The sequence below is a fragment of the Rhinolophus hipposideros genome (assembly GCF_964194185.1).
Source record: "Rhinolophus hipposideros genome assembly, chromosome: 10".
NCBI classification, from domain to species: domain Eukaryota; kingdom Metazoa; phylum Chordata; class Mammalia; order Chiroptera; family Rhinolophidae; genus Rhinolophus; species Rhinolophus hipposideros.
Window position 1 is genome coordinate 39,222,568 of NC_138056.1, and position 22,211 is coordinate 39,244,778.

The window sequence follows — 22,211 nt, forward strand, 5'->3', positions numbered from 1 at the left end:
GCGCCAGGTACTATCTAGGGACTGAAGACCGAGATGTGCCAAAGCCCTAGAACATACTCTTGAAGAGGATGGAGACACAGACACACACACTAAAACCGAGTCTGAAAAGCGCTTTGAGAAAAGGTTAAATAATGAGCAGTGGAAGCACAAACGAGCAAGCAACTGCTCTGCCTGTGAAGCTGAGGGAAGGGTGCGGAGGGCAGGGAAATCTTCCCAGGGTCTTGAAGGAACCGTAGAAGTTTACCAGGCAGAAAACAGGAAAAAGTGTGTCCCAAATACCGAGAAAGCCATTCTGAAAAAAAAAAAAAAAAGAAAAGGGAAGCCCATTCTCCTTTTTCCATTGTTTGCTTGGAACCAAAACTCTCTTCTACATCAGCAGACAGCAATATAGGAACACTGAGCCCAGAGAACTTCCAATTCCAGTTCTGTCATAACCCAGAGACAGCAAAGGGTGGTGGTCAAGAGCTCAGGCCCTAGAGACAAACTGATAGGGGTTTGTATCTTGGCTTCTGGAATTACTAGTTATGTGACCCTGGGCAGTTTACTTACGCTTTCTGGGCCTTGGTCTCCCCACCTGTGGTATGGGAATAATAATAGTAGCTATTCGTAAGATTTGCAATGAGGCTTAAATAAATTGAAGTATAAAGTGTTTAGAACAGTACCTGGCACACTGTAAGCACTGGATAAATGTTCATTACTGTTGTTGTTATTATTATCTTGAATCTCTGTCACAAAGCCTGCCCTGGTCTGTCCAGGCCTTTCAGAGATTTGTCCATTTCAAAAGGCTCTTATCCCAACGCATGTCGTCACCCCACCTGGCAATTCCCTTCACCTAACAACTGTTCACGGTTGCTGTCTCAGGACACATGGGGACTGAGAGAATGCTTCCTAATACACGTGGCTCACAACCCAAGCAACCCAAATAACATCTTCCATAATCAGGATCGTATGGCCATTGCATTTGTGTGTTGCTGTGAGACAGCAAATACAAAGGCACATCCGAATACAGAGATTGCAGTAACAGTTGAATAAACACGCAATCCGATACCTCACATATGGTATGTCATCAGCCCCAGTACCTCCTTCACAATCAAATATGTTTAAGGCTGTGGCTACATTATAGGTACAAGTGTCTTTATCAGGACATTAACATGCACCAAACCTCTCTCAATAAAACCAGTCATAAACAACAATCTCTTCTAAGCTGTCACGGAAGCTACTGTGTTTGTAATAGAACCATTCATCTAAGAGACAGTTGCCAAAGCCTTTCTCAACACAATAGCAAGCAAGCCACAGAGCACAGAGGCAGACCCAGGGAAGAGGGCAGGCACAGAGTGAGTAATGGGGATCTTTGTAAATGGCTGAAAAAAACCTCATCTTATTAACATATGTTAAATATTACCCCGGATGCTGCAAAGCTTTGGGGTGATCAATTACATTTCCCCCAAAGCATTCTCTTTTAAGGTAGCCTGAAAGTTCCTCTGGCCTTGGCAAACGGAACAATGTCTATGGAAATTTTCCAGCTAATGACCAGTTTCACTGGCTGTGAAAATAAAGCTGTAATGCTATAAAAAAAAAATTTTAAAAAAACAAATTGAATGTCCAGGACAGCAGGATTCATTGTCACAACTTTCCGACTGTGTCTAAAAGGCTAAGGAGAGAGGAGTATACTGATACAGAAACAGGCTTTAAAGAAATAATGGCCATATGGGCTTTGAAGAACAAATTTCATTTTTTATTATTTATCTGGAAGTGAAGCATTTGAGAGAAGACAAGGTACGCAGACAGAATAATCTGGAGTGTGTGTATAGCAGGTAAATATCAAGCAAACGAAACCCTGATTCAACCAAATGATTATAATCAAATGAGAAATGAGCATTACAGCACACTGTAAAATCTCCAGAGTATTTTCAAACTCTGAAAGCCACCCACCTCTGCCCTAAGTCAATGTAAGTACAAGACTAGCTTGCCAGGAATCTGTTACAAAGAATAAAACGATCATACAAAAAAAGACTGACACTTTAAGAAGAGAAGCCCCTAACCCTCCAGAAATAAAGCATGTCCACTCTCAAGTACAAGTTAAACAATAAATTCTGGCTCAGCAGATACATGGCATGTTAATTCCTGTTAATTCTGGTGTGGCGCTTTGCTGTGAGCCATGTGGACATTGGAAGAAGGGATTTGAATGCTGCCCTCTACCTCTCCCATCCCCATTTCACCATGATACATGAATGTCAGGAAAATACCACTGTGAGTCTGGACAGTTGACTGACAGATCCAGCTGGCTTAGGCACCTGTTGAACTCCCAGACCGATGTCCTAAAATCTATAATAAGAACACCCTGTCCTGTTTCCCCGCCCCAGCACCACCATTCTCTGACCACCTGTCCCCCAAGATCGCTGGCCCAGCCACCCATACGTGGAAGGGAGAGCTCACTCTCCCAACACCACCCTCCTGCCCACCATGACCCTGCAGCAGCCCCCCCCCCACACATACATGAACCCCTGGTAAACAAACATCACACAGAAGTGAACCTGGACAATATGGTTTGTTTCTAATTTGTGGTATTTTCCACATTTCTTTAATGAGTACTCCTTATTCAGAATCAGAGGGAAAAAAATCAACCTGATGTAATTATTTTTTCCCTCCAATTCCAAAAGTAACATATGTTCATTATAAAAAAACTCCATTAATACAGAAACATATAATAGAAAAAGAGTGAGTTGCTTATAATCCCTGCGGCAACCACTATTTCTAGGTTGTAAATTCCTTCATATTTTTTTCTACGATCCTAACCGCACAACACATCTATATATTTATTTAAATTTAACGAGCTGAAGGTTCTCTAAGATAGAACCTTTACTAAAGAGATCAACACAACACGATCATAATAACAATGCTCGTGATTATTAAAATGCCCACTTTAAGCACTTACGATCAATGGGATACAAATAAGTAAGTACAACAAGAAGTTCAGAAGCAATGAGTTCTCAGGTGAAATGGAAGACCACAGCTACAGAGGAGCACGGAACTGCAGCTCTAGAAGTGGAGTCATGGGGGAAGAGCAGAGAGACAGTCTTGGAAGCCAGCGCTGTGCTGCTAAGAACACACAAGTCTGTCCACTGCCTCCTCCCCTTGGATGCCATGGAGTGCCACTGTTCTGGGGCCTGCCCAGCCTCTGCCAGGCAAAGGGCTCCCCTAGGTCCCCTCCATCATCTGTAATTCTGATCCAGACAGTTTGCCCTGGATCTCTCCTCTCCAACCCTTTCTTTGGCAGAAACCCTGAAAGGGGTGAGGGGTCAGTTCAACCAAACACCCCTCTATCTAGGCCAGGGAAGCTGAATCCAAAATATTCTTTCCTACCGTTCCAACAGGCTTTCTTGAATGGGCTTAACCTCACTAAAGCATTCTGTTTAGAATTCAGTTTAAAGCACTTTTTCATCCACAATTGTATTTCTCTCCAGATTGCTGAGAGGTAGGAAGAAATATGTTGATTTCCTCGCTCTGTCCTACAAATGCTGGCAACAACACACAAAGAGCTTATATAGCTGTCCAAAGATAACATCGCAAACAGGTGTAGCCGTTTGGGGCCAGCCAAAGAATCGGGGGGCAAGGAGGTAAAGAATATTAGCATTTTCCTGTGACCCCAATGTTTTCTCCATCCCACCATTCTGTCACCTGCTTTTCACTAGGTCCATATCATTCACTGATTCCAAACTCTTTCCATTCACATCCATGGGATCGTGTTCTCCTCAAAAAAAATCCTCCAGTATCTGGAGACGTTGGTACATTTATTTACAAATTCACACTGGACTACTGTTAACTGCAACATCAGTGATTAACCAGCCCGATGCTGACGAGCCTCACGGGGTTTGACTTCTTCGTCCCCAGTGGCCATGGCCCACGTCCATATCAGTTGTCCACATTTGTGGCCACACCTCGAAACTCATCACCTGAAACCTCTCCACCTCTCATCTCCAGCACATGACCACCGCCTCCTGCCCCGCCGCCCTCGCCTGAGGAAGGCAGCAGAGCCTCTGAGCAGAGCGCACATCACCACTTACCAGCCCCTCCAGCTTCACCTCGTCCCCTTCCTTCCTCACCTAGACTGGGGCGACCCCTCACTCACTAGCACCTCAGTGTCTCAGGGCCCAGCCCTACAAACTGTCAAAATACGAATAAATCCGAATCCTCTGGTGAAATATTACGTAATCATGCCAATGGGCTCCCCGCAAAATAACACTCTCTGCCTTCATTCCAAATGGATCACAGACTCAAATGTAAAACAAGAAACAAACCATACACTTTTTACAACAAAACAGGAGAATATCTTCAGGAACTAGGACTAGGCAATGAGTTATTAGACTTGACACCAAAAGAACAGTCCACAATAGGGAAAATTAAAATACTGGCTCTCATCAAAATTAAAAACCTCTACTCCGTGGGAGCCCATGTGAAGAAGATGAAAAGATAAGTGACAGACAAGGAGAAAATATTTGCAAACAACATGTGCAGCAAAGAACTGGTATCTAAAGAACTCCCAAAATGCAACAGTAAAACCATAAATAATCCAATTAGAAAGTGGACAAAAGACATAAACAGATATTTCACGGAAGACAATATACAGATGGCAAATAAGCACATGAAAAGATGTTCAACATCATTAGTCATTAGGGAAATGCAAATTAAAACCACATGAGATATCACCACACACCTATCAGAATGGCTAAAATAAACAGTAGTGACAACACCAAATGCTGGGAGGGGTGCAGAGAATCTAGATTGCAGGTGAAAATGTAAAATGGTACAGCTGCTCTGGAAAATGGTTGAGCAGTCAACTGAAAAAAAAGAAACAAAAAAACTAAAGGCACAACTATGATATGACCCAGCAATTACACTCCTGGACAATTATTCCTCAGAAATGAAAACTTACGTTCACACAAAAACCTGTAAATAAATGGTCTTGGCAGCTTTATTTGTAACCACCAAAAAACGAGAACCGGTCCAGAAGCCCCTGAAGAGGTGAATAGTTAAACACACTGCAGTACATATAAACCAGGGACTACCACTTAATTAGAAGAACAAAAGTATTGATACACGGGACATCCTGGATGAATCTCCAGGGAATTACGCTGAATGGAAGAAAAAAAAGCCAATCCCCAAAGGTTACCATACCATATGATTCCATTATGTACCGTATCTGAAAAGACAGTAGTTTAGAAATAGGAGATCAATTAATGATTGCCAGGAGTTAGGGATAAGGTACTGAGAAGCAGGACAGAGGTGGGTATGGTTATGAATATGGAACGTCAGCAATTGTTGTGGTGTTGGGACTGTTCTATATTCTCACTGTGGTGGTGGATACCTGAACCTACACAGGTTATAACCCTGTACAGAACTTACCACACACACACACGAGTATAAGTAGAACTGGGGGGCTCTGAATAAGATCAGTACACTGCTCAGCAATTCTTTTATCCCTGTTCATCCAGATCCCATTCCCCCATAATATCTCTTCTAAGCTTGCTCTCCTTTTCAGAAGCCCACCGCCCACTCAGCTCATATATATCAGTCCTTACTCCTTTTCCGAAGAAAGCAATGTGCTCCCTGGACCCGCCACCCGTCGGATTATGCATCAGAGTAAAAGAAGGCTCACTCCCTTTCAAGTTTCTTCTGGGTTTCATTCCATCAAATATATCCTCAATTCATAATTTTTCCCCCTCTACTAACCAGATGGCTAAGTCTCTCCCCTATTCTACAATTAGTCTTCCTTCAATTTTTATGCCCTTCAAGATACCATCTCATGGCTCCTTCCATGCATGGCCAAACGTTCCCTCCTGGTACAGAAGGAACACAAACTGAGAAAGGGAGTTCACTTCCTGCATTCAAGCCATGCAAGGACTGCTTCAAACGTTGGTCTTACTCTCTGCTCATTTGTTTCTTTTACCAACTCTGAAAATGTGGTCCTGTCCTCCAGCACCCAGGCTTGTAGCTTAGCCCAGGTGATCACCCAAACTACCCAGAATATAGATTCCCAGACCATATGTATTCAGAGACTCGGACTCAATTGGTTTTCAATCTGTGTTGTCTTTTTTTGTTGTTTTTTAAGCTTCTGAAGTACTTCTGATGATGATGGGCAGGCTTCGGAACCACTAATGCATCTCCCTTCTTCTTGACTCTCCCACTCTTCACTCTCCCACTGCCACAGAGACTTTAAAATCCATGCCAGTTTGACCACGAGACACTGTGGGCCTGCATGTGGCAGGCCATTCTCACTCAGTCTCACAGCTTTAGGGAGAACTTCTCTGGTGGCGAGCCCAAACTACCCCTGCAACTGAGTTCTAGGTACAGATTTCCAGCTCCCTGCAGGTCACCTCATCTGGATGGCCACCCAATACCACGAGTACATTCCTCTCCTCTCTACAAACCTGCTTCTCCTGTCTCCACTCCCCATTCCATGTAATAGTCCCACCATCCTCCCTACTACCCAGAAGCAAAACCCTGAAACCATCTTCAACTCCTCCTTCTCTTTCACAAATGACATCCAGTCAGCCAGTCCTGTTGGTGCTATTTCTGGAATGTCCCCACCAACACTGCCAGTATCCTGGTTTAGGCCTCATCCTCTCCCACTGGACTATTGCAAGAGCCACCTAACTTGTGTTCACGCCCTGAGAACTGGCTTCGTAAAACACAGGCTGACTCATGTCATCTCTCCTGAAAAAAATGTCATGGCTTCCTTCTGTCCTCAGAAGGAGCACTGGACACCATGGCGAGGCATTCAAGGTCCTCCATGATACAGTGCCAACCCACATTTCCAGGCTCATCTACCATCACCCTCCAGGATACACCCTCATTTCTGACAGCACCAGAGCTGGACCCTTCCCGGACTCTGCCTTTATTGCACTGTTCCCTTAGGCATGAATGCCCTTCCCTTCCCTCTCTCTCCACAGTAGCAATTCTGAACCAGAAATCACCTAACGTTATACGCAAAAATCCCGTAACTACACACACACAAGCATTTTTCTGCAGAAAAGATCTACAGCTTTCCATAGATTCTCAAATGGGTCTATAACCCAAATTAAGTTAAAAAAAAAAAAAAAAAAAACAACACCAACTGGCCTTTTCCCACTCAAAGTTAGCTCAGATCACTTCTTTCGGCTTCTCTTCCACTCTTAAATACAGACATATGCATTCCCCAATCATCAATAATCTCACTTTCCACTGCCCTACCACTAAACTGTGCATATAATTCTAGTACAGAAAATACTTCCTTCTATGGAAGTACACAATATAGGAAGTACAAAATATACTTCCTTCTGTGTCACTGTTGTAGACAGTTGTTGTATTGGCTGGCTTGGTTTCAAATGTCAACTCCACCACTTATTTCTACGTGACCCTGAATAAGTAACGTGACCTTGGTGGGACTCAGCTTCCTCAACTGTAAAATGGGGGTAATCACAGTACCTACCTGTATCATTAGATTGTTGTAAAGAATAAACAGATAACTCATTCTAAAGCAAAGAGAAAGTACCTAGCACATAGTAACTGGTCAAATAGGTCAACTGTTTTCATTCTTTTTGATCTGCTGTCCCCACGGCTGTCAAAGCACAGTGCATGCCGGCCCTCAATGAAAGATTTAGGAATCCATGTTTTCCTCAATCCCAGGGCACATCCAGCCACTGCTACAACAAAGCATAACTTGGTAATAATATCCATTTCCTTTTGCTCCGCTATGACCAATTCTTGAGCCATCCTAATTAACTATTTTTTTTACCCAGATTGCACAAGGGCTCACACCTTGTCTATAAACCTCCACATGGCCCCCACACCCTCAACTTCCCAATCAAAGTGCTAATGACGTTGGCTTTGCTATTCTCATAGGAACCAAACTATTTCAAAATCCCCCATTACTCATCTGTGCTTAGGACTCTAGAATTAACCCTTGTTCTGCTGCTGTGCCTCTTTGGGCAGAAATCTTTCCTACCTCTTGAGCTAACATTTGCCAACACACATAGCAAAAACCAGGGTTTCCTCTTTCTCAATCTAGAAAGACAACTAAATATACAAACATCTTTCCTTTTTTTTTTTCCTTTCTCCCTTTCTTTCTATCTAGTTCCTCCAACAGTAGAGGCCCTGGGGCTTAGAAGCTTATTTATTCACCTTCCTTGGTTTCAACCAATAATTCATGTATGCATACATTCAATAAACATTACGGACGCCTTCTATGAGTATGTCCCACCAGACAGCAGGGTGGTGGCCCTGCCTTAAGGAGCTTCCAGCCTGTTCTAAGGGCACAGCTCTTTGTGCTTCCTATTTCTAGCCAATTCACTTGAAATAATGCCCTGAAACACAGATCAGACCAAAAGAGGAAATCAAAGATGCCACATGGTGTTCACATGGAGAAATGGAAAGAACGAGTTCAGCTGAGACCCCAAGGCTCACTTTCGCAAGGCCTGGAGATCCTCTAGGGCTCGGACTATATAGCCATTTCCACATCAGGTCCTCGGGGGTCTCCACAGCCCTAGGCCACTTCCTGGTCCTCAAAGATACGTTGGGAAAGTCCACTGTCTTCCAAAGGGATGATCCTGCATTTCCCTGACCAGTTCTCTCGATCGTATTTCAGTGTGTTGACCACATGACTGATGAGTATAGGCCAGCCTGCTTGCATGTGTTCATTCTGATGTCCCCTTGTCAGTGCTGCCACCACCTCCCTAAAATGGCCCCTTTCCTTCTTCTTTCTGGTGCTTATATGAAGTAGGCAAAGGGCAGATTCCCTGTCCTGTGCTCCCCTGGCTGGCAGAACGCAGGTCGGCAATTGGAGAGGGCTCGCCCAGAGATGCCCTCCTCCTTACCTTCTCTAGTCCTTACAACTCAGCTCTCTCAGGTGAACCGGTAGGCCTGGCATCCCAGTAAGAAAAGGGCATCCCTGGAGCTGTCGTCATAAGCAAGGACCCTGAAGACATCTGCTCCGAAAAAAAAAAGTCATCGCCCAGCCACTGTTCTGCCCAGGGTGCCTGCAGGATCCTGGGCACCAGAATCTTCCAGACATCTTCCTGGCCACCACCAGGGCCAGCCTTGTGATCTAGGATCCTCCTGCTGTGTTATTTGAGAAGCTTTCTTCCTGCCAGCATTGGGCCAGGTGCCCTGGACAATGGTGGCCAAGAACAGGCTTCAAAAGGCTAAGTGGAAGGTGACCGTCTTCAAAGGGCTCTCAGACTTCCCAGAAAGCTCTGGCACATGGCCCTGACCTCAGGTCAGTGTTTCCTGCAAATGAACGTGTGAGGGCTCCATGAGGGCAGGGACCGTGTCTGTCTGGTTCACTGCTGTGTCTCTGACAACCCCGAGCCCAGGGCGGGAATACAGGTGGCGCTCAATACTGACTTCTTGAATTAATGTTGAATGACCTCCACCAAAGAAGCACAGAGGAAAGAGCCCACGGTTTTGGAGTCAGACAAGACCTGGTTTTGAAACTCTCCTGTTCTTCCATTTATCCTGGTCCCTTTGTGCAAGGCCCTGTACCCCTCTTAGCCCCAGCTTCCTCAGCTACATGGCGGGGATCAGACCACCCACCTCAAACTGTTGTTGTGAGCTGGTTTGGAGCATTGGATGGAAATAATATGTAAAGCCTTTTTAACCCCATCCCTGGCAGGAAGCACTTTTTGGTTTTAGTTCATAAACACTTTTACAGCTCTCACTGTATACCAGGCACTGTTCGAACGTGGGAGGGAGGATCCCAGGTCTCTATTAGTTTGTTTACTTCTACTAACAATCCTGTGAAGTAGGATCTAGTTCTATCTCTTTTGCAGTTGAAGGAATGGACGCATAGGAGGAAAAGCAACTGGCCCAAAGTCTGATGTCTAGAAATCAGGATTCATATCCATTTCAAAGCCCAAGACGCTTTTCTGTCTCTAACGCAAGCAGTGAGTGAATGTTAGCGCCTGTCCCTACCTGGTTTTGATTATGGGAGAAGATACGTATGTGACCACATTGCCAGACCACGGTTTTCAGTTGCAACAGAAACACATCCGGGTATTCCCGTGGTTCGCTCTTTTGCCTTCGTTTAAATTAAGGTCTGCTCCGGTGAAATTCAATCCCAGACAAGTTTGTTGATCAAGAACTTCTCTTCCATCTTGTCCTCCTGCTACCTCCTCAACAACTACTTACCAGAAAAAGAGACACATAGCTATGTATAAATAAGGAAAGGCAAACACAACGAAAAAGAGTGAGCTTGCAAGATCCCAGGAACAAATCTGAAGAGGTCTCCTCCTCTTTCTAGTTATCCCTAAGAACAGCTGCCACACACCGGGCGCCCAAGGCAGAAGTGATGTGTCCACATGGAGACCAACCACGTACAGTCTCGGCTGCCCCCCAGCCCCAGAGAGAAGAGAGAAGCCATCTCTTTTAATGGTCCAAACCTCATCGGAAAGAGAGCCTTCCATTCTTCCCCTCTATAAGACTGCATTTGTCCTACTGCCAACCACAGAGGAAATTTCATTACCAAAATAAATCAGCGCTGCACTTGACCTTGCTTCTCCGGTGGCTCAGGATTAGTGACATCACAGTGTACTCTACAAATGCTGAGAAATATTGGAATAGCCCCCTTCAAGTCAAAAACACTTGCTATTTCACTAAAAGACATTAAATTATTTTGATTTTACTCCATGGAATCCCAAATGCTTTCAATATTTTCACTTTAAAAATGCTCAAGAGACAAAGTATGCTCTCAGGACCTTAAGCAACCTCGACTCCTGGTCTGGTTTGTATCCTGATTCACTTATGGTAAGAGGGGGAACAGGCCAGAAGCTAAGAAACAGTAGCTCTGGCCCACACTGCTCACATGACTCCATCCCCAAGTGGCTGGGGCCTCACTGGAGTCTCCCAACCCAACCTTTTCTTATCCTCAAAGTAACAAGCAGGTCACAGGAAGCTCCAAGGTACCTGGGGCAGTTCCACTTACGGGGTCCAGTCTCCACCTCCCATAACCCAGCAACCACATTTCCCTTTCAAAGTAGCAGTAGAAGCAAAGTTCCTTACTGTTGTCCAAAGAGAGGGAGTGGAAGGCAATGTTTTCTCCCCAAGACAGCTGCCTGGAGATGGGGTGGCTTCAGGGCCACCGCAGCAAATGCATCTCCTGCACCCCCAAATCAGGACACATGACCCTGTAGCTATAATTCCTAATGTTGCGTGCTCAGAAAGATAGCCCCATTTTAAACCAGGTTGGTCATCAACACGGTTAGTAAGTGAAGGCTGATTTAAGGAGAAAAAGAATCTTCCCACCAAGAACATGCTCTGAGGAAACATTCAGAATCTGATTACCCTGGGTATTAAAGACACGCTCCCACAACTACCGTCAAGTTTGTCAAGGGACTGATCACTCTTACTGAGGAACAAGTCCCAAAATCACAGCATCATAAAAGAAAAGTCTCAAGGACTGACAAACATCATCTACTTTACCCTCTTTTCTTACAGGGGGGAAAACTGAGACACCGACCCAGTACAGGAGTATTCAAGTTCACTATTAGTAGATGACTCAAATCCAAAGCTTCTCACAATTCGATTTCCTAGCCCGCTGCCTCTGATACCCAATTACCAACAAGAGCTCTTACGCAATTATTTTCACACACAAAAATATTTTTTTGATGGAGCTACAGGCAAATTGTATATCCATCACAGCTGCTACCTCATAAGTACACTCCACAAAGAAAACAAAACTGGAGTTGAAAAAATTAACTTTTGCACTGAATTATGTTTTCAGTCCTGAGACCTCGTTCCTAAAGGGACAATGCCTTTCCCAGAATTCCCTAGGAGAAATGAAGGGCTGTAGTTATTCCCAAGCAGGATTTCCAATACGAGGCCAATATTTCAGATTATAACAATTTCTGGGTAACAAATGTGAGTTGTACAGGGTAGAGTGGCTCAAAGCCACCTTCACTACTTGTAATAAAATCAGCTTCAAAGATGGCTCAAAGATTAAAGTGCTTTTCTCTGTCTTTAGAATGGGGAGGTTGCGTTTTTCAGGTCTGAAGACAAGACCCTGAAAGCAAAGAGCCAGGCTGAGGATCAGGTAGCCCAGGAAAGACACAAACACACAGCAAAATCAAAGGCCCTGAAACTTTCTATCCACAGCAGCTGAGATGTTTCATCTTGAGTCCAATTGACCAGACCCGAAGGAGCTTCTCTGGTGAGAGGCTCGCACGAGAGCATAAAACAAAAGCTGAAGGTTTGGGTTCTTCCCTACCCCACCCCGTGTGTGTGACACTGACAGGCTGAGAGACTCCAATGCTGCAGAAAGCAAAACTGTCCTTGTTTCCATTACATCATCCAAGTTGGAGAGGAGGAGGTGGGGGGGGCACAGCTGGTGGCAGCTGCACTACCATCTGCTTTCTCCTTAGCAGTGTGGGCTAGTTGGAACTGCAGTCTCCCATGGCTCCTGGCAGAGGCAGCTCAGTAGTAAAGGCACAACACCCTTTTAGGGAAAAGCTCTCAAATTATTTAGAAATAAATCACTTGTGATAAGTTAACAGCCTCAGGTTGGCTGCTGAGCCAGGTCTCTTTGAGTTTAGGTTATTTGCATCTCTTTAGACTCTGCTATAGTGTACAAACTCTGTCAACCCAATATGCCCAATCACACAAGTAGAGTGCACAAGCAACCACCTGCCATCTGCTTCCCAAAAGGGAAGCGGCCAACAAGCACAGGTCTACAGCTGGAAGCATTAATGGCAGGAGCGGGGAATTCCCAAAGCCCGCATGCAAGCTCCAGACCACGGATGTGTCCGTGCCACGGCCTTTGGCATTCTAAGCCATCTGGGCAACTGCTCTTGCCCTCTTGGGCTCTCATGGAGTTTCCTGCAGAACACACCGCCAGGTGTCCCCTTATAGAAGGGGAGACAGGTGAGAATGGCCTGGGGGGAGGGGTTAACGCCTTGTCTGCCATTCAGCTACAAACTGGCAACAAAGCAGCAAACTGGCTGATCAAGCCACGCAGGTGTTTCACCTGGCCTGTACAAGGTTGTGTTAAATAAAAAAGTGCTGGCTTCTAAAAAAAGGGTAGATTTCCTATATAAACATCTAAGATTGCTAGCTCTTCTTGGGAAAAAAACTATATATATATATATATATCTCAAGAGATTTGGCAGCACCAGGCCCCCATTTCTACGTGGCACCAGTCAGTTACCCGCAGCTAAGCAGCAGAGCTTCCTCTCAACTGGGCATGCACTCTCAAGAACTAGTCCCCACATTAATGTCTGCATATGCTGCTGCAACTATCTATGTTCCTACCTGGACCTTGAAAGCTTTTGCTATAATGCCACTGAGCACGGAGACAGAGAAGAAACCCCAGGGAATGATTTCCCAATGGTCCTTCAGCGACTCTCCTCTTTAGTCGAGCTGTAGCCTGTTGGATGGCCAACTACAATTCTACGAAGATCATTCAACACAACATAATGAATGGATCTCAGTAGAAGGCAAGCTATAATGATCTTTCACTACAAAAGCAGGTTGCAGCATTTCAAAGGAGCATTCCAAACCACTTACCATACATCTTGCCTTCATCTGATAAGATGATTTTCCTCCTCCCGCATGGTGGGTAGATGGCCAAGGCTTCCTGAAAGCTCTGCTCAATATCAGGGCTCCAGACCCCTTCTGCGTCGTTGTCAATCGGCTTATCTGCCGAGTCACTCATCCTTTCCATGTTTTCGGCAGGGCTCTCACTGCCGCTCCAGCTGCTGGGCTCAATTTTGGCGGTTGGATTTTCCAAGCCGAAGCCTGGAGCCTTTTCAAGAAAATAAACCTATGAGAGAAATCAAAAGATAGTGTGATAAGGACGAGGTAGCCACCAACATACTGCTACTGCTCTTGGTAGTTTAATTACCATTAATACATTATTCCGTCGGCAGCTTTGCTTGGCGAGCAACTCCTACCAGAAAATATGGAATTTTTAGATCCAAGGGGCTTTTGTTCTGTATGTATCATGCTATACAGAAATGCAATCATCTCGATATAGAAATGCAAAGGCAGATAGAAGCTTGACAATCTTCATGGAGGAGAGAGGAAGTTTTCATCTGAGAATGGTACACATGTTCACAGTAAATCATACAAAACATTTACCCAGAGCCTACTTCTACCAGGAGCACTTTGCTCAATGATAATCAAATCTCCACAGCAGCGCAAGTTGTTTAAAATAAAATAAAGTAAAACAAAAGATGTTTGCCTCACTGTGGCAACTGACATGAGAACTCTGAAATGTTAAACCATTCCAGTATTTGTTACAGAGATCACCCAGATGCAAGATGGTCGAAGCATGGAGGAAGGGAGGAGGGCGATTATTTTCTTATCACAAATACACTACTGAGACAGCTATGCCAGTCCCAAGCATTTCTCTGTGGGACTTTAACACTGTACAGTCAGGTCACGTTGCCACTCTCAGCTTCTGGACTATAACCTTGAAGCAGAGACCAAAGTTGTCCCCATTCCTGCCTTCCCTGCAACAGCTACAAGTGGCCAGGACATTTGCAGAAAGAAATGTTTTACCCATATGGGCACTTCATCCAGTAACCTACTCAGAATTCCTGATCGTAAGAAAATCATGGGGAAGACTTCCACTTATTTCTCTGTAGCACTGAGATTACAGAGCCAAAAGAAATCTTTCACAAAGATATAGTCCCCTTAAATTATGCATGAAACCTATGGTCTTAAAGAGATAAGCTTTCCACACAAATGTCAAACAGGCACAAACACCAATGTGAAAACTATCTAATCCAGTACCCCATGCTGTTCGCACACTAACAGATCAATATTCCTTTGTTGAAAAGGCATCAGATCATTAATTCAAAGCCTTCTCCAAAAATGAGAAGAATTGCTCCTGCGCACTGATGGAAGAGGGGAGGCAGAGGGCCCGAGTAGGGATGGCTTAGTGGGACCCCCATTGCCCGCTGTCTGCCCATCAAGTTTGTACAACATTACAACAGAGGCAGCCAGGAGGGGAGCAGGTGCTGGCGGTCTCACCAGGCACCAGGGACCGCTCTGTGTTCCAGTGCAGTCACCTGAGATCAAGCAGCCTGTCTCCTTTCCTTCTCCTTCCCAATTGTATCCCTTTTCCCCTGCCCTCCCCCACTGGTGCGTATCAACAGATCCCAGGTGCAGAAACTCTGGGGCACATGAACATTACACAATTAATGGTATAAATAGTGGGTACTTTTGGCCGCGTACACTGACAGATTTTTACATTTGGCAGCACCTGGATAAAAGAAACCCTCAGGTTGTCTGCCTTTAAATGCTGCCACGGATCCATCATTCAAAGAACCTGTCAGCAAAATATTTACTACTTCTTACCAACACATGTACATTGATACAGGACTTTAAAAACTGCCAAATGTTGAGGTATAAATTATGCCACAAGAAAGGGTGTTCATCTGACCCCCAGATGAACCGTGCGATGCCTGCAGTGTGGGCCATTTGAAGTCTCAAATTATTACATTTTTTGTTGGGATCTAAGAGTCTTCTAAAACTCAAGCTGTACTCTCCCCTAGAGTCTGTTCTCCAAAGCGGTTCACTGGAGAAATTATGAGAAAACAAGTGAATGCTCTGAGAGCAGTGGCTAGTCCACTTTCTCCCTCTCCACCTTCCCCAAAAGAAATCAAAACAATAGACACATACAAAAATACAGGCTAGTCCTGAAGCTCTGGGCAGCTCAGAGCAGTATAAATTCACTCCAGGGAGCCACATTTTAAGATAAACAGTGGATGTCCCCAGCACGCAACCACTGTGGTAGAGGGATGGAATCCAGGACATAAGGGCCAGCTGAAGGGACCCCGGGAGCTTTACTTGCCTAAAAAGAATATTACCATATAACTGGAAGCTTTCGAGTCTCCAGACGAAAACACACCAAAACCTCCTAACTCAATGTGTAAGTTCCCTGTAACACATCTCATTGACTGGGGCCATACGTTCTATGCTTGGACGTCACCGATTATAAGGAACCCACTACCTCCCCCAATACCAACTCCTTTGCACTGACGTGCTGAAATTCTTCCATCTCTTAGGCTAAAACCCATGTCCTGGTTAACTTCCACCCACCCATCCTATCCATGCAGGAGCAAATCTCTCCGCAAAACACCCACTTAGGTACGACAGGTGCCGCCCCTGGGCTCCTGACTATCTCCTAGACTAGACATAATTCACATCCCCCATTGCCCAGCCCTCACGAACACATCCCAGTTTGTCCACAACCCTCAATAAATGACACTCAGAGGTGGACTGACTGTATGATCCATAAAACCTCTAAGCTCTCACACTCCAAGTGCTGTTTCTGAATTCCTTCTCTTGTGCAATTGGTTTAGGAGCTAAACGCTGAAGTTTATATTTATTCCTATTAAATTCCATTATTTTTAGCCTGAGCCCGTGGCTCAAAGCTGGTAAGAGCTTTCTGAATTATAATCGCCATGCTTAGTGTCCTTAGACATTAGAGAATCTCTGAAAAGCCATCTGTCACATGGAAAGAGTGTAAACCCATTCTGTGGAAGTTCTAAGATTCTAGATCAACATAAGAAAAAATTTCCTGCTAGTTCAACCTGCGGGAGACTGCCTTCAAGACGAACAGCAGAGTCTTGCAGACAACCCTTTCAAGTTACCTCTACAGCCAGGGTCACAAGCTCTTGGTTGTTTGGGGAATGCAGTACTAGCTAGCATTCATCAACCCATCTACTTAGTAAGCACAGGCACTGTTCTGTTCTAAATGCTCACATGTTTTTATTCATTTACAGCAAAGGGAAGAACTCTGTGTCCAAGCTCTTGCAATTTGGTCAACTGGAGCTTAGCAGGATGGAATTACCTACGCTGGACCAGGGCCAGGACACAACCCCAGAAGCTACCAGATACATAATCCACAGAGTTATACAGACCCTTGGTTTTACAACCCAATTGTAAGATGAGGCCCTGTGTGGGCAGAGAGTTTCCGATCACAAGATTGGGGCTGGCTGAGAAAAGCTCCCCCCACCCCCGTACGGGATACCGAAATAACCATTCTGGCATTCCTTCCCTCAGGTCCTTCCAGCCCAGCTCAAAATCCACTTCATCCTGGAAACTGTCCTTGTAGCTATCTAGTGGCTCAGAGTATCAGCCACACATTAGGAGTGCCCTGAAAATGTGTGGAATTGGTTAACTACCATGCAATCTACCTGGTTTCCAAATACGTAGCAAGAATCACCTGCTTATTGCCAACAATACGATCTAATCGAGTGAATTATGCATAGAATATCTGTGTCTGAAGAGCTGATGTCCTCACCTCCTCATCCATCCTTTGAGCAAAGGAGTTAACTTTCAGTAAATTCACTAAATGAGGAACAACAGAAATGGGGTTGCAGGGGGACATGATATGAAGGCTCAACTGATCTAGGTTCCAGACCTGGCTTGCCCACTAACCATGCAGTCCAGACTAAAGTCATTAATCTCTCAGAAGCTCAGGTTTTATTTGTAAAAGTGGAGACAATAAATTCACTTCAATCCCAATACAGAAAAATCACTAATGGGTGAAGGGACTCTACTCCACAGGCTGCCGTAAAGATTTAGAGATAATGAGCGAAGGTGCTGTCATCTGTAGAACCACGACCAGACGTTCATTTGTTTTCAAGTCCATCATTTCTAGACAGTGGTATGTACCTTGTGATGCCCAATTTCCTACTGCTAATGGGATGCTGCAGAAATGAAGGTACTTCCCTAATGGTCCTGTTTGGGAAATAAATTTACAAAGGATCCTCTGTGTTGAGGTGACTAGACAGAAAATTTAAATTGATAAACAAACACTTTTACTTCTAACACTCATCTAAATCTAAACTTACATTCACAGGGTCAATAACTTTCATATTCTAATTTGGTTCAGAGGAATAATCCCAAACCTAAATGAATGCCTAAAATGAAAGAGAGAAGGGAATTCTTGTTTGCTAAAAATATACTGCGTATCATGTAGCGCCCCGTGTGCTTCAGTTTCCATCATTAACATTTTTTTTCTACAAGTTCCTTTTTTTCCTGAAACTATTCCTACCCACACCATAATAAATTCCAAAAAGAACTATTACGGGAGACCCAAATATTCCTGCTAAGTGCCCCAATAGTCAATTCCCTACATGGATCGTCCTTTTACAATTACCCACGAACACTTCCAGCAGGGTAGCATGAGTACAGTGGAATGACATCATTTGTATATTCGACCAATATGCATTAATACTAGCGCCTGGGGGAAGAAGGGAGTGAGAGAGTCAAATAAAGGTGCTTCTAACACCAACTCTATTCAAGGATCGTACAAGTACATACAAAGGATATGACATAGGACACAGGAATCTGCTGCTCCTTTCATCTGAGTTCCTATGGGGCTCTCGTAATGTAATCATCTCACCCACTTATGGATGATTTAAGAGCTCTTAAATAAAAGAGTTAGTTTTAACTAACCCTCATGATTAATAAAACACCACTGATCATGAAGGTCACAAAAAAAGCCATACCGCTTGTTTTAGCCAATGACTTAATACTCTATGAGGCAAGAGGAAAAGAGCTGGACTAGAAGTTAGGACTCTGTCTCCACCTCAGCAACCCAGGACCACATGATACTTATAGCCCCTGTTGCCTCAGTTTCCATCATTAACTCTGAATGAGGCGAACTTAGTCATTCATCACCTTGTGTTCCCATAGACTCTACCAACAATAGAACTTAGTAAGTTGGTTTACTATTGCCCCCTCTGTCCACACCCCAGTGTCCTGAGGGCAGGGACTGTTACACTCACCACAGTATCCCCAGTACTAGCATAACAAATAGTGACATAATAAATACTCAAAGACAGAAAGATTAAATCAACAACCAGATGACAGGAACATTCTTTGATAACAACATGACTGAACTTATCATCAAGCTTTCCATGAGAAGGGACTGAGTTTCAGCTCCCTTTCCATTCCTCACCCTGACTCTGGCCAAGGTCTAATGAGTGGTAAGAGCCCAAAGGATGTCACCAAATTAGGAAGATCTAAGACGGCAGACTTAAGCTGGCAGTTTGGATAACCAAGAATTGGCTGTCTGATCCAATTTCTTATTTACTAATCATGATTACTGACAACCGAAAGTCCTTCAGTGTTAAAGGGACAAATATCGTTTGGGTCCCCTAGAAGGTAAACTTCTTCTACCACAAACAAACCTTATTTTGAGATACAATATTGTAAGAGAAGCAGAAGATGACAGCTCTAAGAAAAACTATACAAGAGGCAAAGTAGTGAGGAGGTAAAGACTAGAAGCCAAAGAAATGGCCAAGGAAGAAATTCAAAGAGTTAAAAAATGGTAGCAAAGCAAATTTGAGTGAGTTGGTGAATGAAAAAGGCAACACATAGGGAGTGGCACTGGGAAGAAAGCTAAGAAAAAAGATTTCTAAGCAATCAGGAGAATGTGGAAGTAGACACAGGTGGGTGCCATTTTAGTGTTTAAAAAAAGAGAATCACACAGTTGGAATGGTATTTGCAGTAGACAATTCAACCAAGCATTTGATGGTGCAAAGGTCACTGAGATCTTAGGGAAAGCCCAAATTTTTCTCAAGAGAAAAACAGCCCTCCAACAAAAAGGGTAGGAAAAGGGGGGCTTTACTTCCGAAGTGAAGTGGTCCATGAAATGCAAAGCCAACCACCTCCCTGTGAACCCGGTTTCAAGCACTGTACTTGAAGCTTTCACCTATAGGACCTTATTTAATCACTGCACTACCCTCACTGGGTATTATCCCACCTTATGAGGTCCAGAGGCCGAAAGAAGTGGACCAAAGCCAAATACTTAACAGAATTTGAATGTAAGAATCATTTGTCCTGAGAGAATGTACATTCCATGGGACTGTCAGACACACTACACCCTTACTAGACAGTAGGCTGGAGGCTGGATTGCACAGGGAGAGAATGTAGGCAGCGCTCTATCCTCAGCTCTGTCCATGACTGACACCATCAAGCATAGCATAGTCTAATTAATTCCTAATGAATACTGACGATACTGACTCACCTCCCTGGGTAGTTGGGAGGAATGTCAGGCACTAATGATGGTTAATCACTTTTGCATATGTAAAGTGGGGCAAGTTATTATTTTCCTACCGTTTCAGATACTAGCCAAACTTGCTAACAAGTGGCTTAAGAAATACAGGTGAAGATCAGCGGCCTGATTTTGAAAGCAGCCTCCAGAGAGGTGGAACTATAGAACATAAGTCATTGACAAAGAGAGAGCAGAACTTTCAGGGAATGCTGACACCGAGAATTGAGGCCACATCTGCCAGTGAGCTTTGGTGTCATATACTCCCATTGCCAACAGGTTCCCTCAAATTTCAGCAAGGAGGAATGGATAATTAGTCCTTCTCATTTTCAAAAATCACTTCCATATCAACAGGATCCATCAACAAGCCAAGCCCCTGATGCTGGGCACCCCATTAGAAGGCTTAGCATTGCCTTCCTGAGATTCCCTGATTAATTCTCAGCCCTAAGTACTTGCCCAGGTGATAGCTCAAGAAAGGCTTTGATTGATTTCATGCTATGCAGCTTTGTATTACCAGCCTTTAGGGGAATCACCTTCCCCATCCCCTTAATGAATCTGTCAGCCTTTGAGAACAGAAATCCGTGCCTCTTCCTTTCCCCCATCACCACCACCAGTCAAGCTAATCACCGCTCTCCTTCATGAGTAGACTCCATCAAAAGGACATGGCCCTAGACTCAAGTCCAGACATTCTGTCCCATCTGACCATTCCAAAATGAAGGTCTGACATTAAAACAGTACACTCATGCAGGAAGCACGTGTTGGATGACATAACTTGCAGCCTGAGTCACGGATCCTTGGGAATTGGACAATTTAACCTCAGGAAATACATTTCAAACCCGGAAACTGAAGCTTTTTTCCTGCTCCATGAGGAAAAAAAATGCCACAAGAGTTAGCAGTAAATAGCTGTCAGTAAGCATTTCAAAAGGAAAACGTGTAAGCCCTTTCCCAGCTATAACAGTCAAGGAAAGCCCCACAATTAACTCCCCAATTCCAATGGGTCTGTAGATTGAACATACATGAGGAAGACTCACCAATCATATTGCTGACTAAAAACAAAACAGAACAAAACAAATTCCAAGAAAATGATACTCTTTAGTCACTAAGTTGTGGATACCGTCACTTTCTTAGTTGCTAAGAGTCACCACCAGATTATCACGATGCCTTGGCATTTTAAATGACAATTAGTACAAATTCAAAATCAAAAGTAGACAGTTCATATTTTAAATGATAGCAACACGCAAGATAAATACATACAATGTGTTTGGCCAAACCTTAAGACAAGCATTTCAAGAAGGTCCATCTCGGCCCCATGCCCGAAGGAATGCCTACAAATGGGCCTCATACAATCCGAACACTGGTTCCCTGGGTGGCAAGTCTATGGGTGGTGCCTGGGGTGTCATCCTTCTTACAAAAGGACAGTGGAGACTCACTCAATGTTTCACAGCTTGTTGCGGGCCAACTTAATGATATGTTGGCTCTGGACTGACTCCAAGTCCCGCCAGTTCATCTGCCCAGATGCAGCACCTTTGGCTGATTCGGAATTCTAATTCTGCTGCATGAGAAATGGCTCTCTCTCTGCTCCGTGTACTGCGTTTCCCCGAAAATAAGACCTAGCCGGACCATCAGCTCTAATGCGCCTTTCGGAGCAAAACTTAATATAAGACCTGGTTTTATATTATAGTAAAATAAGACCGGGTCTTATATTAATTTTTGCTCCAAAAGACGCATTGGAGCTGATGGTCCGGCTAGGTTTTATTTTTGGGGAAATGAGGTGCATGTAGAGAAATGGTCCTGGATCTCCTTCTCCAGCTTCTATGACTTAGGATGCTTCTCTCATCGTGGCCATTCCCCCATCTACCCTAGACAGCATGTTGGGGTACAGAAATAATAGGCAAATCCACAATTTACTTCTAATTGGCTAATAAGCTAATTAACAAGGCAAACTGGCACCAAGATGGTGAGGATCCAAAATCTAGGCTCCAGCAAGTCCAGAAGGAAAAACCTCCTGTGTCCTGTCAACCGAGAACACAATTCATCACAGCACACTTGGTCCCTTTCCATCATCTCAACCATCAGAAATCAGGGTATCACTTTTGTGTGTGGTTATTGGGTCGGGCCTATCTGCCTTTAAATACACATGTCTAATGGATCTAAACATACAGATCCTGAC

At 44.2% G+C, this 22,211-nt stretch overlaps 1 protein-coding gene across 4 annotated transcripts in view; it reads right to left on the reverse strand.

The window, feature by feature from the left end:
• Positions 1 to 22,211, reverse strand: part of TEAD1 (TEA domain transcription factor 1) — a 249,330-nt gene that overhangs the window by 156,805 nt on the left and 70,314 nt on the right. For all 4 annotated transcript variants that reach the window (XM_081063598.1, XM_081063596.1, XM_081063597.1 and 1 more), the window contains exon 2: positions 13,534 to 13,789. In XM_081063598.1, the coding sequence (XP_080919724.1) occupies positions 13,534 to 13,690 (157 nt within the window). In that variant the 5' untranslated portion in view covers positions 13,691 to 13,789. The remainder of the gene's footprint in view (positions 1 to 13,533; positions 13,790 to 22,211) is intronic.